This window comes from Heloderma suspectum, chromosome 2 (assembly GCF_057233095.1).
Source record: "Heloderma suspectum isolate Gila_16-S chromosome 2, 16-S_ref, whole genome shotgun sequence".
NCBI lineage: Eukaryota > Metazoa > Chordata > Lepidosauria > Squamata > Helodermatidae > Heloderma > Heloderma suspectum.
In genome coordinates, this window is record NC_139459.1 from 379,761,146 (window position 1) to 379,773,537 (window position 12,392).

The 12,392-nt window shown below is 47.1% G+C and overlaps 1 protein-coding gene across 1 annotated transcript in view; it reads right to left on the bottom strand.

The window, feature by feature from the left end:
• LOC146356344 (uncharacterized) overlaps nucleotides 1-12,392 on the bottom strand; it is a 45,681-nt gene extending 33,289 nt beyond the window's left edge. Inside the window, exons 1-3 of the mRNA XM_084830062.1 lie at nucleotides 12,287-12,392; nucleotides 5,476-5,752; nucleotides 4,929-5,095 (exon numbers count right to left, since the gene is read on the bottom strand). Coding sequence (XP_084686188.1) covers nucleotides 4,929-5,095; nucleotides 5,476-5,752; nucleotides 12,287-12,392 — 550 coding nt within the window. The remainder of the gene's footprint in view (nucleotides 1-4,928; nucleotides 5,096-5,475; nucleotides 5,753-12,286) is intronic.

Genomic DNA, 12,392 nt, shown 5'->3' on the forward strand with positions numbered 1-12,392 from the left:
TGATTCATGCTCTGATAACTTCTCGACTGGATTACTGCAATGCGTTATACATGGGGCTGCCTTTGAAAACGGTCCGGAAACTTCAGCTGGTCCAAAATAGGGCAGCACGATTGTTAACACGGACTGGCCTGTGAGCTCATATTACGCCAGTACTTTTCCAGCTGCACTGGCTGCCAGTCCATTTCCGGGCCCGATTCGAAGTGCTGGTGTTAACATTCAAAGCCCTTAATGGCTTGGGGCCAGGTTACCTGAAGGATCGCCTCCTCCCATATGTGCCTGCCCAGACCTTAAGATCATCGTCAGCAGCCCTTCTCCGTGAGCCCCTGTCAAAGGAAATGAGGAGGGTGGCTACTAGGAGGAGGGCTTTTTCTGCTGTGGCACCCCGGCTGTGGAATGAGCTCCCTAGTGAGGTTCGCCTGGCGCCTACATTGTATTCTTTTCGGCGCCAAGTGAAGACCTTTTTATTTTCCCAGGCATTTTAGCATTTTAGCCTTCTAAATTTTTATCTTTGCTGTTTGAAATCTATATTTTAAACTTCTGCACTGCTGCTAGGTTTGATTGTGGTTGTATTGTTATATTATGGTTTTAATGTTCTATATATTTTAAATTGTTTTACTGTGTGTTGTTTGGTTTTAATTTTTGTGAACCACCCAGAGAGCTTCGGCTATTGGGTGGTATAGAAATAAATAAATAAATAAATAAATGGCAGCTGTAGCCGCTGCCATTTGCCTATGCATGTTTTGTTTTGTTTTTTAAGCCAGACATGATTGGATACGTAAGTCTTTACGTAGCCTAACACAGCTGATACAGGGACACAAACAGCGGCGGCTACGGCCGCCACTGTTTGTGTCCCTGCTAGCCAGCGGCCGGATGTCTGGCTGCTGGAGGAGCTGGCCAGCGACTCTATGGAATCCCCGTAGAGCGGAGCCGTCCAGCAGAACCCGGCGGAGCCAGGTAAGAGGAGTTTCGTACATCCCTACGAGCAGGATGATAAGGAAGAAGGCATGTCCACAAGTGTCCTGGTCCAAAGTTGTTCTTGGCTTTACAGACCTTGATCAAACCTTAATCCAGGCCTGGTATCAAATAGGCATTGTGCAATGCTTTCAGCAGAAGGGTTACATGCTGTCTTGGAGTGGCACATGACAACAGTCAGGCAGTCACACTCTGCATTGCCTGTACCTTCTGGACTGGTCTTAGGGGTATCCTCACATAGAGCTGGCAGCCCAGATTTGAAGTCTCCAATATCGGTACCACTGTGGCCAAACTATACCCATCTAGGAGTGGCTGCAGCTGGAAAAGCAGACAAAGCTGTAAAAGGCCCCACAAGCAACTGAGGTCACTGAGAACTCCAGCAACAATAATGGATGTAGGAGTACCACAGACTATGAACCTGGTCCTACATACAGAATGTAGCCTGTCTAGAACAGGATACCAAGCTATCTCTCAGGCACAGAAACCATTCAGTAATGCACGAAGAATGATTATGTGCACATTACATCTCCACACAGCGTCTTTCACCACTATGGTGGTGTTGCAAAATAAAAATTCAATACCTGCCATGGCTGCAACTTTCGATGTTTCAGCCTGTCCCGTCCACCCACCATCAGCATCATCTGCTTTGGTCAGGATAAATATGCAGCATTTAAAGCATGGGCCACTGCTTGAACACTGTTGTAGGCACTGAAGCTGTCTTGGGACAGGGCCCTCTCAACCTCCTTCAGCGGCAGAGTGCTCAGTTTCTCTTTCTCTGTGCATCTTTTCCAGCTTCTCTTGGAAAACACATGGGCTGAAGACAAACAATCAAAGGATTTATCCCAAAACAGATGCAGAGGAGAGGTAAATGGTTGATAGTAATCATATTTTGTCCTTTTTTGTGTAGTCACTTTGAAGGTCCAAGAACCATGGATGAACTTGAAGTTATGAGGAATAGCAAACAGGTTGTAGTTAATGTCTGGAAATGTTGTTGTGATCCAGACTCCATTTTCTTTCTTTTCAAGCATTCTTTGCATATTGATAACTGGTTGAAATACATATTGAACATCTGCATACAGTACAACTACATTGACTTGTCTCCACACAACAGACAATTTACTCTCGTGTCTGATTCTTATGTGTAGTCTTTCTGAGAAAGCAACACAAATTCCACTCCTGGACAACAGAGGTGTCATGGCTCTCATGAACCTGTCTCCATTGTCATTGCCTGGAGAAAAGAGACCAATCCATGTCCACCTGAAAAACAGGAGCAGTTGGACAATCCCCTGGTACTGGGTTTCTTCCCTTGGGCCCATCCGGTGGATGAAAGGGAACTGACTTCTATCATTAAGAACATGACTTGCAACACCATAACTGATCTAGTGAGGAAAGGAAGAAACTGGTAGTTTACACTGATTTGTTTTCAGGATAAGATCAGGTTTTTATTAACCTGAAATCATTAATCTCTAACAAAAATGGGGGTGGAATCCTAAAATATCCAAAGGATCCTTTGTGGTGCTTCCATTCTTTGTGTGATTTGCTCAAGGAGGTACAGTGGGGTCCTTGACAGTGGGGGGACTTGAGACACAAGCAAAGCTACCCCATATGAAAAGCACACCCCAAAGGCAATGCTTTTCTTTTCCCCATAGGAGTGAATGGAAACCTTCCAGATATTCCAAGTACCATAGAGCAGTTCACTTGAGGACACCTTGAGATAAAGGTTAATCCTGCTCCCTGCCATGAGTTAGCTCACCAGAATGGGAAGATGTAAGCTCCCCTCCCAAGAGTGTTCCAGATACTGTTTTTGAGGCACACTGGAGCCTTTTTCAGGAATCAGAGAGAAGAAGGGGCAACATGAGCAGAATTGATAGCAGGTCTGTGCCTCTAGCTCAGGAGTGGGCAGCTTCATAGGTCTGGTGGGTACACTGCCATCCCTCAAATGGTGCAGTGGCTGCACCCCACCGATACCACCACATATGGCCACAGCACTCAAATCCCAGAGTGCTGGGAACACGTTGTGCAGGGAGAGAGCATGTTACTTCCCAGTTGAACTGGGCTCCCCTTAGCCTGCCAAAGAATGGCTTGGCCCACTTGCCAGAGCCCAATTTCAATGACCTCATAGGCCAACAATTAACAACAATTGCCAGGGGAGACGTATATGGCCTGCAGGCTGCTTCTTGCCCACCCCTGTTTGAGCAACACCTGTGTCGTCATCTGGCTTGTGCCGACTTCCCTGCGTTCAAGTTCTGCTTTGCTTCACCTCCATTCAATCACAGCCAAAAAGAGAGAAGCAGGAATGGACAGGGTTGGGGGATGGACCGCTCTGAGCCCATGAGGTCTTGGCAAGCGCCCTCCCACCAATTTACACTCCAGAGGACCTGCTTCCCCAGTGAGCAGAGATGCTTTGGAATGGAGTCCAAGCTGACAGAGGCCAGCTCCCATTGAAATGCAGCTGGCCTCCCCTCCCCTCCCCATTCATACCTGTGGGATTTTGTAGATGCCTGACATGACTGAAATCAGGATGGAGAGGTCTGATTCAACCCCTTCAACAAGGACCAGCGGGTTATTCCTTCTTCCACAGTTGTAATTCGGAAGATTGCTTTCCCCACCCATAAGCAGGTGTAGCATGTCATAGGAAGTGGTTCTTCCATAATAATGGCTCTCATAGATGTTGTAGCCCAGGGTGATGTTGGGTAAGAGCCTGGGATTCTGATTGATCTCCTGGATGGCAAACAAGAAGGACAAGCTGTGCCAGTACCTCAGACGTACACGACTGGAAAACAATAAATAGAAATTAACAGATATGTGTCACACCGTCATCCTTCATGCAAAGTAAACAAAATGTCACTTCCTTTCTTTTTTAAATCTATAGCCCTTTTCATGGGCTATAGATTCATCTAAATTGCGTGAAAAAATGTCCCTATTTTTTCACATGATAGGTTACATAAATAGCTACGTAAAGACAGACACCTAGCCTATCGCAAGAAGAAACAGGGACGCAAATGACATGGCGGATGCCATTTGCATCCGGATAACTTCCTCTTTCTCATCCGCAGTGATACGGATGGCAATGGCGGCCGTATTGCTTGAGGAATGGAGCTGCCGGCAAGGATGATTGGGCTCTGCAACAATCCGGCAGGAAGTGGAGCTGAGTGGGAATCTTCCACCAGGGACTCCGGAGGCCAAATTCCCTGGAATTCAGCCTCATTGGAGACCATGGCAGAATTCTCTGCCATCCCTAATTCCAGGACAACAATAATCTCAGCATCTCTAAACTCATACACAAAGGGAAAAATGATTCCTTCTTATGAGGCACAATCTAAATGCTCCTTCCAAAATCTCCTTCTGACACTGGCTACAGAAAAGTTCAAATGAGCATCATCAAGTTGCAAGGCAGGCAGACCACAAGTTCTGGGGGTCATTTATTCATCTAAAAATGACTTTGAAGTCATGAACCTGCCCTTGTTTTTATATTAGACGTTGACACGTTGTCACTTCCTGGTTGCCACAGGTTTGGTTGTGAACTGGAGAATATCAAGCTGCCCATTTCACAAAACCATGACATTCATTAAACAAAAAGAGTGCTGTGCCAGAATCACAATGTCGAGTGTATAGTGATGTTTATATGTGTTTGCTGTGTTAAACAGAAACCAGGGGAGCTCAGGTGAATTGTTTGGCAGAAAGTGAGGGAAAGGTGGGAGGGGCTTGTGTGTGAGGGGAGACCGAGGTTATATAAGGCAGGAGCAGATGGTTGGTTGGTTAGATGGGGTTTGGAGACAGGCCTTCGGGATCTACGTCCAGATAGTGGGGTTGCGGGAATAGGAGTTAGAAGGGGCAGGATAAGGCTGACAACTGCGTGATTAATGATAAGATATAACTTATCTTGTATTAAATAAACTTTAAATGGTTTGTTTTAAATGATAAAACCACACATCTTGTACATCTTTCTGTGCTACCGATAGCATTCATATTTCCTGGGTACTTCTCCTGGTTGGGTAAAGGGAACCAGCTAGGCATAGGTGTCACTTTTACCTGCTGAATTTGGGGGCTGAAGCTGGTGGGACAGTGAGGACAGCTGTCCCAAAGCAGAGGCAGGCAGACCTGAAGGAGGCATACATCACACCTGCGGGTTACAGACCAGCATAAAAGTCCACAGACCCATACATTTCAATTGCAAGAAATCAATCAGTTTATTGATAATGACTAAAAATATTATGACCTTCATAAAGAAAATAATATTAACTTGAAGACAGTCAAGGTAACATTAATATTGATTAGATATGGGATCTTTTATTTCTTTTGGTTGACCCCATGCAAGGAAACCCTTATTATCCAATCATGGGCAATCATACTTAAATGTTGCCTTCATGTTAACTGAGCTCCCAATCCTCCTTCAGAAGACAGAAGTGGGGAAAGCAGGGAGAGTGATTTCCCAGGGATGGTCTCCAAAAAATGGGGATAATTGGATTGCAAGTTGGGAGCAAAGAAATCATCATTACTTACCAATCACGCCTGTTTAAAGGGGACTCTGAAAAGATGTAAGGGTCGTGATACTCAAACATTTGTGAAGATATGACTCCACTAATGAGGATGTCTCCTGGCCGGTAGTAATTCGATGCTCCCTTTTGATGTCTCATCAGATTTGGGGGACACGTTGAACTCTGCATCTCACAGGCTGCAGGAGGCAGCAGCAGGAGCACCAGCAGCAGAAGCAGTGATATCATTTTGGGTTTCCCTGCTAAACCACCATTGGGACCCTTCCTCACACCTCCCAAGCCAGCTGGTCAGAAGAAGGCACAAATCTCATGCAAAGCCGAGGCTGCTGAGTCTCTCCAAATACAGCGAGTGCCGAGCAGAAGGGGAGTTCTGTACTACACCACAAGCATAGTCATCCCAGCCTGCCCGGGATCTCAGCCCAAGCTCTCCGTGGCACATGAGATATTATATGCACCAGTGTTTTTTTTCAGTCATAGTGCTAGAAGTTACATTATGTTATGTTCAATTCTAATGTTTAGGTCATCGGTCTCAAAGGCAATCTCTGGTAAAAATAAAAAAAAATATATCTCTTGAGCTTTGGCAAGAACCAGAACAAAACACTATGTTTGTGATAATTATGAGGGGAAGTGTCACTTCTGCAACTTCATGAAGTCTCCGTGTGGCTCAAGACGCAGGTGCCGAGTTGGAGAAAAACATGTTTGCAAGAAGTCCAGATGTGGCTCCATCTTCTGACAAGGGTCAGCGATGGGGGGAAGGTGAGTTTGGCCTGACCTTTCTTAAAGAAAGATGTACAAAAGAGCCAGGATCAAGAAAATGACTTTTGATGTATACCAATGGTCAGGAACATGTGGGCCTCCAGAGATTATTGGGCTGCAAGCCCTCGACACCATAGCCAATGGTGATGGATGATAGGAGTTCCAGGCCAAGAACACCAGAAGGCCACACCTTCCCCATCCCTGATGTCAGTGGATGTGCACACAACTTGGGACACTTTCCCAGCCCTGCTCCCTTCCCTGATGATCTGCGCCTGGATTTGCGCCTGGAAGGACGCAAATGGCAGCCACTACAAAGGCCGCCATTTGCGTCTGCAGCAGCCCAGCCGTGGCTGGAACTCCGGCTGCGGCTGGCCCTGACTGGTGGCTCCACGGACCTGGCACAGAGTGGAGCCAGCCGGGAAGGATTCCGGGGGTAGGGATGGAGCGCCTCCCCCCCACCGCAGGGCTGAACCAGGTAAGTGTTTTGTACATCCCGAAAGACAACCTTTGGGGGGATCCCCTTAAACTTTGGCAAGAACAAGAATAAGTCACTGAATCTGATCATTCTAAGGGAAGGAAACTTCTGCTCTGCAACTTCTTCAATTCCATGTGACTCCAAGTACAGATGTATGGATGGAGGAAAAGTTGTTTGTGCAAAGTCACTGGAGCTGCACCATATCCTAGTTAGGGAGGCAGTCATTGGATGATTGAGCTTGGCCAGGCCTTTGCCAGAGAAGCACCATCATAAGAGGCACACAACTCCATGCACTTGTGGCCTGTCCTGTGTCAACAGATGAAATGTCCTTCTACTGAGTGGAGTCACCTTGTGCCAATATTGTCTGTTACAAGAGGAAACAGTTCCATAACATCTCAGGCTGAGAAATGATGGCGAACTTGGTTCGTAGTTCCCAGTTCCTTATCTGTGGAAAACTTAGAAAGCGAGCTCAATCAGTAAACTGAATAAGGTCCTGAAGTGAAAATGGCCCTGCACCAAAACCTAACTTAGGACCATCCCATATGATACATTTCCATGATGGGGAGACTGTCCCCTTCAAGGTAAACAATGCCTTCCAATCAAAACCATCACGTCTGTGCAACAGAGATTAATGTGTGGTAATGACAATGACCAATAAGGAAATGGAGGTATCAACCCCACAATAAGCTTTGAGACCCCTCGTATGATACACCCACAGACCAAGGAGAGTGTCTTCTATGTGATGGCATTGGATTGAGTCTGGCCCAAGCTGTTATCTCAATGCAGGACACTCTGAAATGTGGCACACCAGGCCTATTATACCCCAAACAGGTAGAGAAGAATAAGGAACTGTTGCACAAAATGCTATTTTCACCCCCTGCGGGATAGTCCAATTTGCCCCAAAGAGGAGAGTCATCTTCAGGCTGGGTCCAACTCGATTTTATTGTTTGCAAACAGTTCGACAAAGGAGCTCACGCTCAAAAGCAGAGTCGACCCTGGGCAACTCCAAGACTACAGTTTTATCACCTCAGCTTGCATTTCTTAGCTAGCATGTCACTTTGGTTGCTTGCTAGCAGTTTGCCTAGCTACCTTATCTTAGGGTTACTGCTCACTCATTCCAGGCATGTGCAGCTCTTACGATACTACGTGCTGCTTAAGGCACATACAATGGCTTTTAGGTTACATTTTTACTACAATTCCCCCCTCAAAAGGCTTTTCTGAAATTTATACTCTCATTGGTCCAGGGGTGGACTACACACTTAAAGACACAAACTATTATTGCTGTGGCATTGACGGATTTCTCTAAACAGCAAGTGAGGCCTAGGAAACCTTTGTTTTAGCAATTAGAATGTAGGGATGATGGAGAATTCTGCCACGGATTTCAATGAGGCCGAATGCACTGGCATTCAGCCCCCTGAAACCCATGGTGGAATGGCCTCCCACCCCCTGACACCCCGCTGAATCCCACAGGGACGAAGCTTACCTGGAGCAGATGTGGAGATGGCGGTGGCTCCAGTGGCAGCTCTGGCGGCAGCAGCGGAGGCTGGTCTCTCGGCTGGCTGCTGCAGCCGCAAATGGCGGCCGTCGTAGAAGCTGCCATCTGCGTACTTCCAGGCTGCCATGATAGGCTATGTAAGCATTTACAGCAAACAGCAGGGGCACAAACGGCGGCCGCTACGCTATTTGCACCCCTGCTCTTTCCGTGATAGGCTACGTAAGTATTTATGTAGCCTATCACGGTAAAGGTAGCCACGCAAATGGTGTAGCATCCACTGTTTTTGTAGCGGCCTTTACTGTGATAGGCTACGTAAATACTTACATATCCTATCACGGCAAAGAGCAGGGGTGCAAACAGCGTAGCGGCCACTGTTTGCATCCCTGCTCTTTGCCGTGATAGGCTACATAAATACTTACATAGCCTATCATGGCAGCCTGGAAGGACACAAATGGTGGCCACTATGACGGCCACTCTTTGCGGCCACAGCTGCCCATCCATGGCCGGAACTCTGGCTGCGCCTGGCCCCAGCCAGTGGCTCTGCGGACCTGCTGTGCAGCGGAGCTGGCCGGGGAGGATTCCAGTGGGAGGGACCGAGTGCCTCCCCCCCCACAGATGCCCCAGCATAGAACCAGGTAGGTGTTTCGTACATCCCTACTAGAATGTTGACAACAAAAACACATTTTTTGGTGTAAGTCTGGAATTTGAACTTTTGGAACTCAGCTTTGTTCCGTTCATCGGGAACCCTTGAAACGAGAGCGCCCTCTTTCCGTAGAGCTACCTGTGGTTCTCTAATTAAGGCAGGCAACAAAGTAAAGTTTCTGACAGTTGATGGGTGTTCGTAATAGAGAGCAAAATTATCTCTATTCTGCTTAAACATGAGGTCAACATGCCTCTTAAACTAATTGTTCGTTGTTGTTTTTTACTTGAGTGGGGAGTGTTGAGACAACTAAACTTAAGAAGGAGAGAATAATGTGCATGTGTAAGCGTTAGGAGAAAGCTCTCTCAGGAACAAATAGTTGAGTCCCTCCAGGGGTTCATTATTCCAGCGGCTGCCTTCAGGTGGGTCAGCTTCCAGTGTGATCCTCTCTGGTGCAGGTGATGCCTTTATTCAGTGTGATGAATCCACTTCTTCCCTTTAGTGACTTTTATAGCAATGGGAGTCGTAAGTAGGATCTGAAACAGACCCTTCTGCTTCTCAATAGGTAGTGGATCTTTCTAGGACTGGATTAGCACCCAGTCACTGGGATTGAGATTATGCACTGGAGCATCTAAAGTCCAGGATTGGTGAGGTGTTGCAAACCTGTGAAAATAAAACAGACTGCAAGGCAGTAACATGCTCTTGAATCTTAAAACTCTTACTTCTAAATTCACATTTAAGCTATCAGCCATAGGTAATATCTGAGGTGGGCGCTTATATAATGTTTAAAGGCTGTCAATTTAATACTTCCCTTGGGGGTGCACCGTACTCGAGTCAAGGTGATTGGCAAGGTAAATGAAATCAAAGCCTTGGAAATCATAGAATCATAGAATAGCAGGGTTGGAAGGGGCTTACAAGGCCATCGAGTCCAACCCCCTGCTCAGTGCAGGAATCCAAGTCAGAGCATCCCTGACAGATGGCTGTCCAGCCTCATCTTGAATACCTCCAGCATGGGATAGCCCACCTTCTCCCTAGGGAATTGTTCCATTGTTGTATTGCTCTAGCAGTCAGGACATTTCTCCTGATATTCAGCCGGAATCTGGCTTCCCGTAACTTGAGCCCATTATTCCGTGTCCTGCACTCTGGGATGATCAAGAAGAGATCCTGTCCTTCCTCTGTGTGACAACCTTTCAAGTACTTGAAGAGCGCTATCCTATCTCCCCTCAGTCTTCTCTTCTCAAGGCTAAATATGCCCAGTTCTTTCAGTCAAATGCAGCTTTTTATCTGGTTGTTGAAATCACAAATCAAACTGTACACTGAGCTGATCACAGACAAACACACCATCTACAACAACGGGAGTTTAAGGCTATGACAAGCCTCACAGTACTTTTTACGGCAAGTCTTTAACTTTCCAAAGTTCCAGTCCATGTGCAGAGTGCCTCTCAAAAGTCTGAACGATGATAGATCTAAACAAAGAAGGCTTTGGGCCATAAAAATGGGATGTTTTTAACAAAACCTGTCTGTCTCTTCATCAGTTCAAATGGGGAAGGTGTAACCTTACACCTCTTCTAGATTCCTCCACAGATAAGAACAGAGCAGTGCTTCTCAGCTTTCCAGCTGTGATGCTTTTCTTGTTTTTTTTTTTACAAATCTCACTCTTTTGTCAGGTCCTCACAGACACCTTCCAGCCTCTCTGCTTGCTAAGGCTAAACCAGCATCAGTGAGGGGGGTTAGGTAACTCCCCTTTGGCTCTGCTCTGAGCAGGCTGACAGAGATAAGCTTACACAGACTCTGATATTTTAAGAACTTGCTCTTTGTTTCTTGATTTTGCCACAGTCTTTAAACAAATCTCTTTCTTCAGCAGTTGCAACTTTTTCAACTGCTTTTGCTTCTTCTAACAAACTTGGATATGGTGGCAGACAAATTGTCTCTGGAAGGCCCCCTCCCTCCCCCAACAACCTCTCCTCCCAACCTAACAAACCAAATAAGATGGGGGGGAGCTCAGGGCACGTTGGGCAGGGTCTCCCAATCTTCAAGCTCCTTCCATGGTGCTTGAATTGGGGAGAACAGGGGCTTTGGGCTTTACCTCGGAGCATACCATCATGACTTTACAATATTGAACTTTATATTCAACCTTTTCTCACCTTCAGTGGATTTTGGTCAGCACTTATCCAAATGCCGATAACCTCACTTTCCTTGAGGCAAATCTATCTCACTACTTGATTCAGACAGCACCCGGGGTCTCTTGCCCCTGAGGTCCTTTGCCAGTAACACATTTACACATTTACACTTCTCTAACTAAGGGGGATTCTTTCCACACCAATTCAACCAACAATCAATATAGGGGAATTGATCCCATTGCCCATTATTCACCACATTTTTATATATAGCATTTATAAGATTTACATCGAAGGATCCTATGTCTGGCCCACTAATTCCAAATAGGGACGGCGGAGAATTTCTCCCCGAAACTTCGGGGGGCCGAGCGCCAACGTGTTCGGCCCCCCGAAAAAGTTTTGGGGAGAAATCCTCTGCACACCCCCGCCCCCCGCCCCCCCCGTGACGGAACTTACCTTCCCTGAATGTCCCTCCCGGCGGCGGGTCCGGCTGGCGGTTCATCCGGTGTTCGAGCGGGGCGGGAGCATAAGCCGGTCTTTCGACCGGCTGCCGCCCCCGCCATTGCAATGAAAGGAAAAAAAAAACCATCCCCTGATAGGCTACGTGATGGTTCACGTAGCCTATCATGGCTAGATTTGCAAAGTCAGCCGTGATAGGCTACGTGAATCGTCACGTAGCCTATCACGGGTGACTTAAAAAAAAAAAAGTGTGTACGGATAATGGCGGCCCCCATAGGGAGCCGCCATTCCCCTTCCTTATTTGGTCGCTGTAGTCTACGTCAATGTTTACGTAGACTACGGCGAAAATAAGGGCAACGCTATTTGCGTTGCCCTTATTTTCGCCGTAGTCTACGTAAACATTGACGTAGACTACAGCAACTAAATAAGGAACGTGAATGGCGGCTCCCTATGGGGGCCGCCATTCGCGTACGCGCTTTTTTTTTTAAAGTCACCCGTGATAGGCTACGTGACGATTCACGTAGCCTATCACGGCTGACTTTCCAGATCTAGCCGTGATAGGCTACGTGAATCATCACGTAGCCTATCAGGGGACGTTGTTTTTTTTTTTTTTTACTTCCGTGTTCGCGGCCGGGCGAGGCGGGAAGCCTCCTCCCCGTCCTAAATTTCGGCCGGGCGAGGCGGGAAGCCTCCCCCCCCGGCCTGAATTTCGGCCAGGTGAGGCGGGAAGCCTCCCCCCCTGGCCTGAACTTCGCGGGGGGAGCAGCGAAGCGCTCCCCCCCACCGCGAACAAGCTGCGAGAAAAGGTAAGTGACTTTCGTCCACCCCTAATTCCAAATGCTGGCCAGTCCAGTTGGCAAAAGAAGGTCAATTTACCCTTGGCCATCTTAATTCTAAAATCTCTTTTGAACTTCCTAAAGTTCTTGAGCATGCATTCCAGTGGGGTTGCAGAGTTTTCATAACGGGAGCTACCCGACCCCAT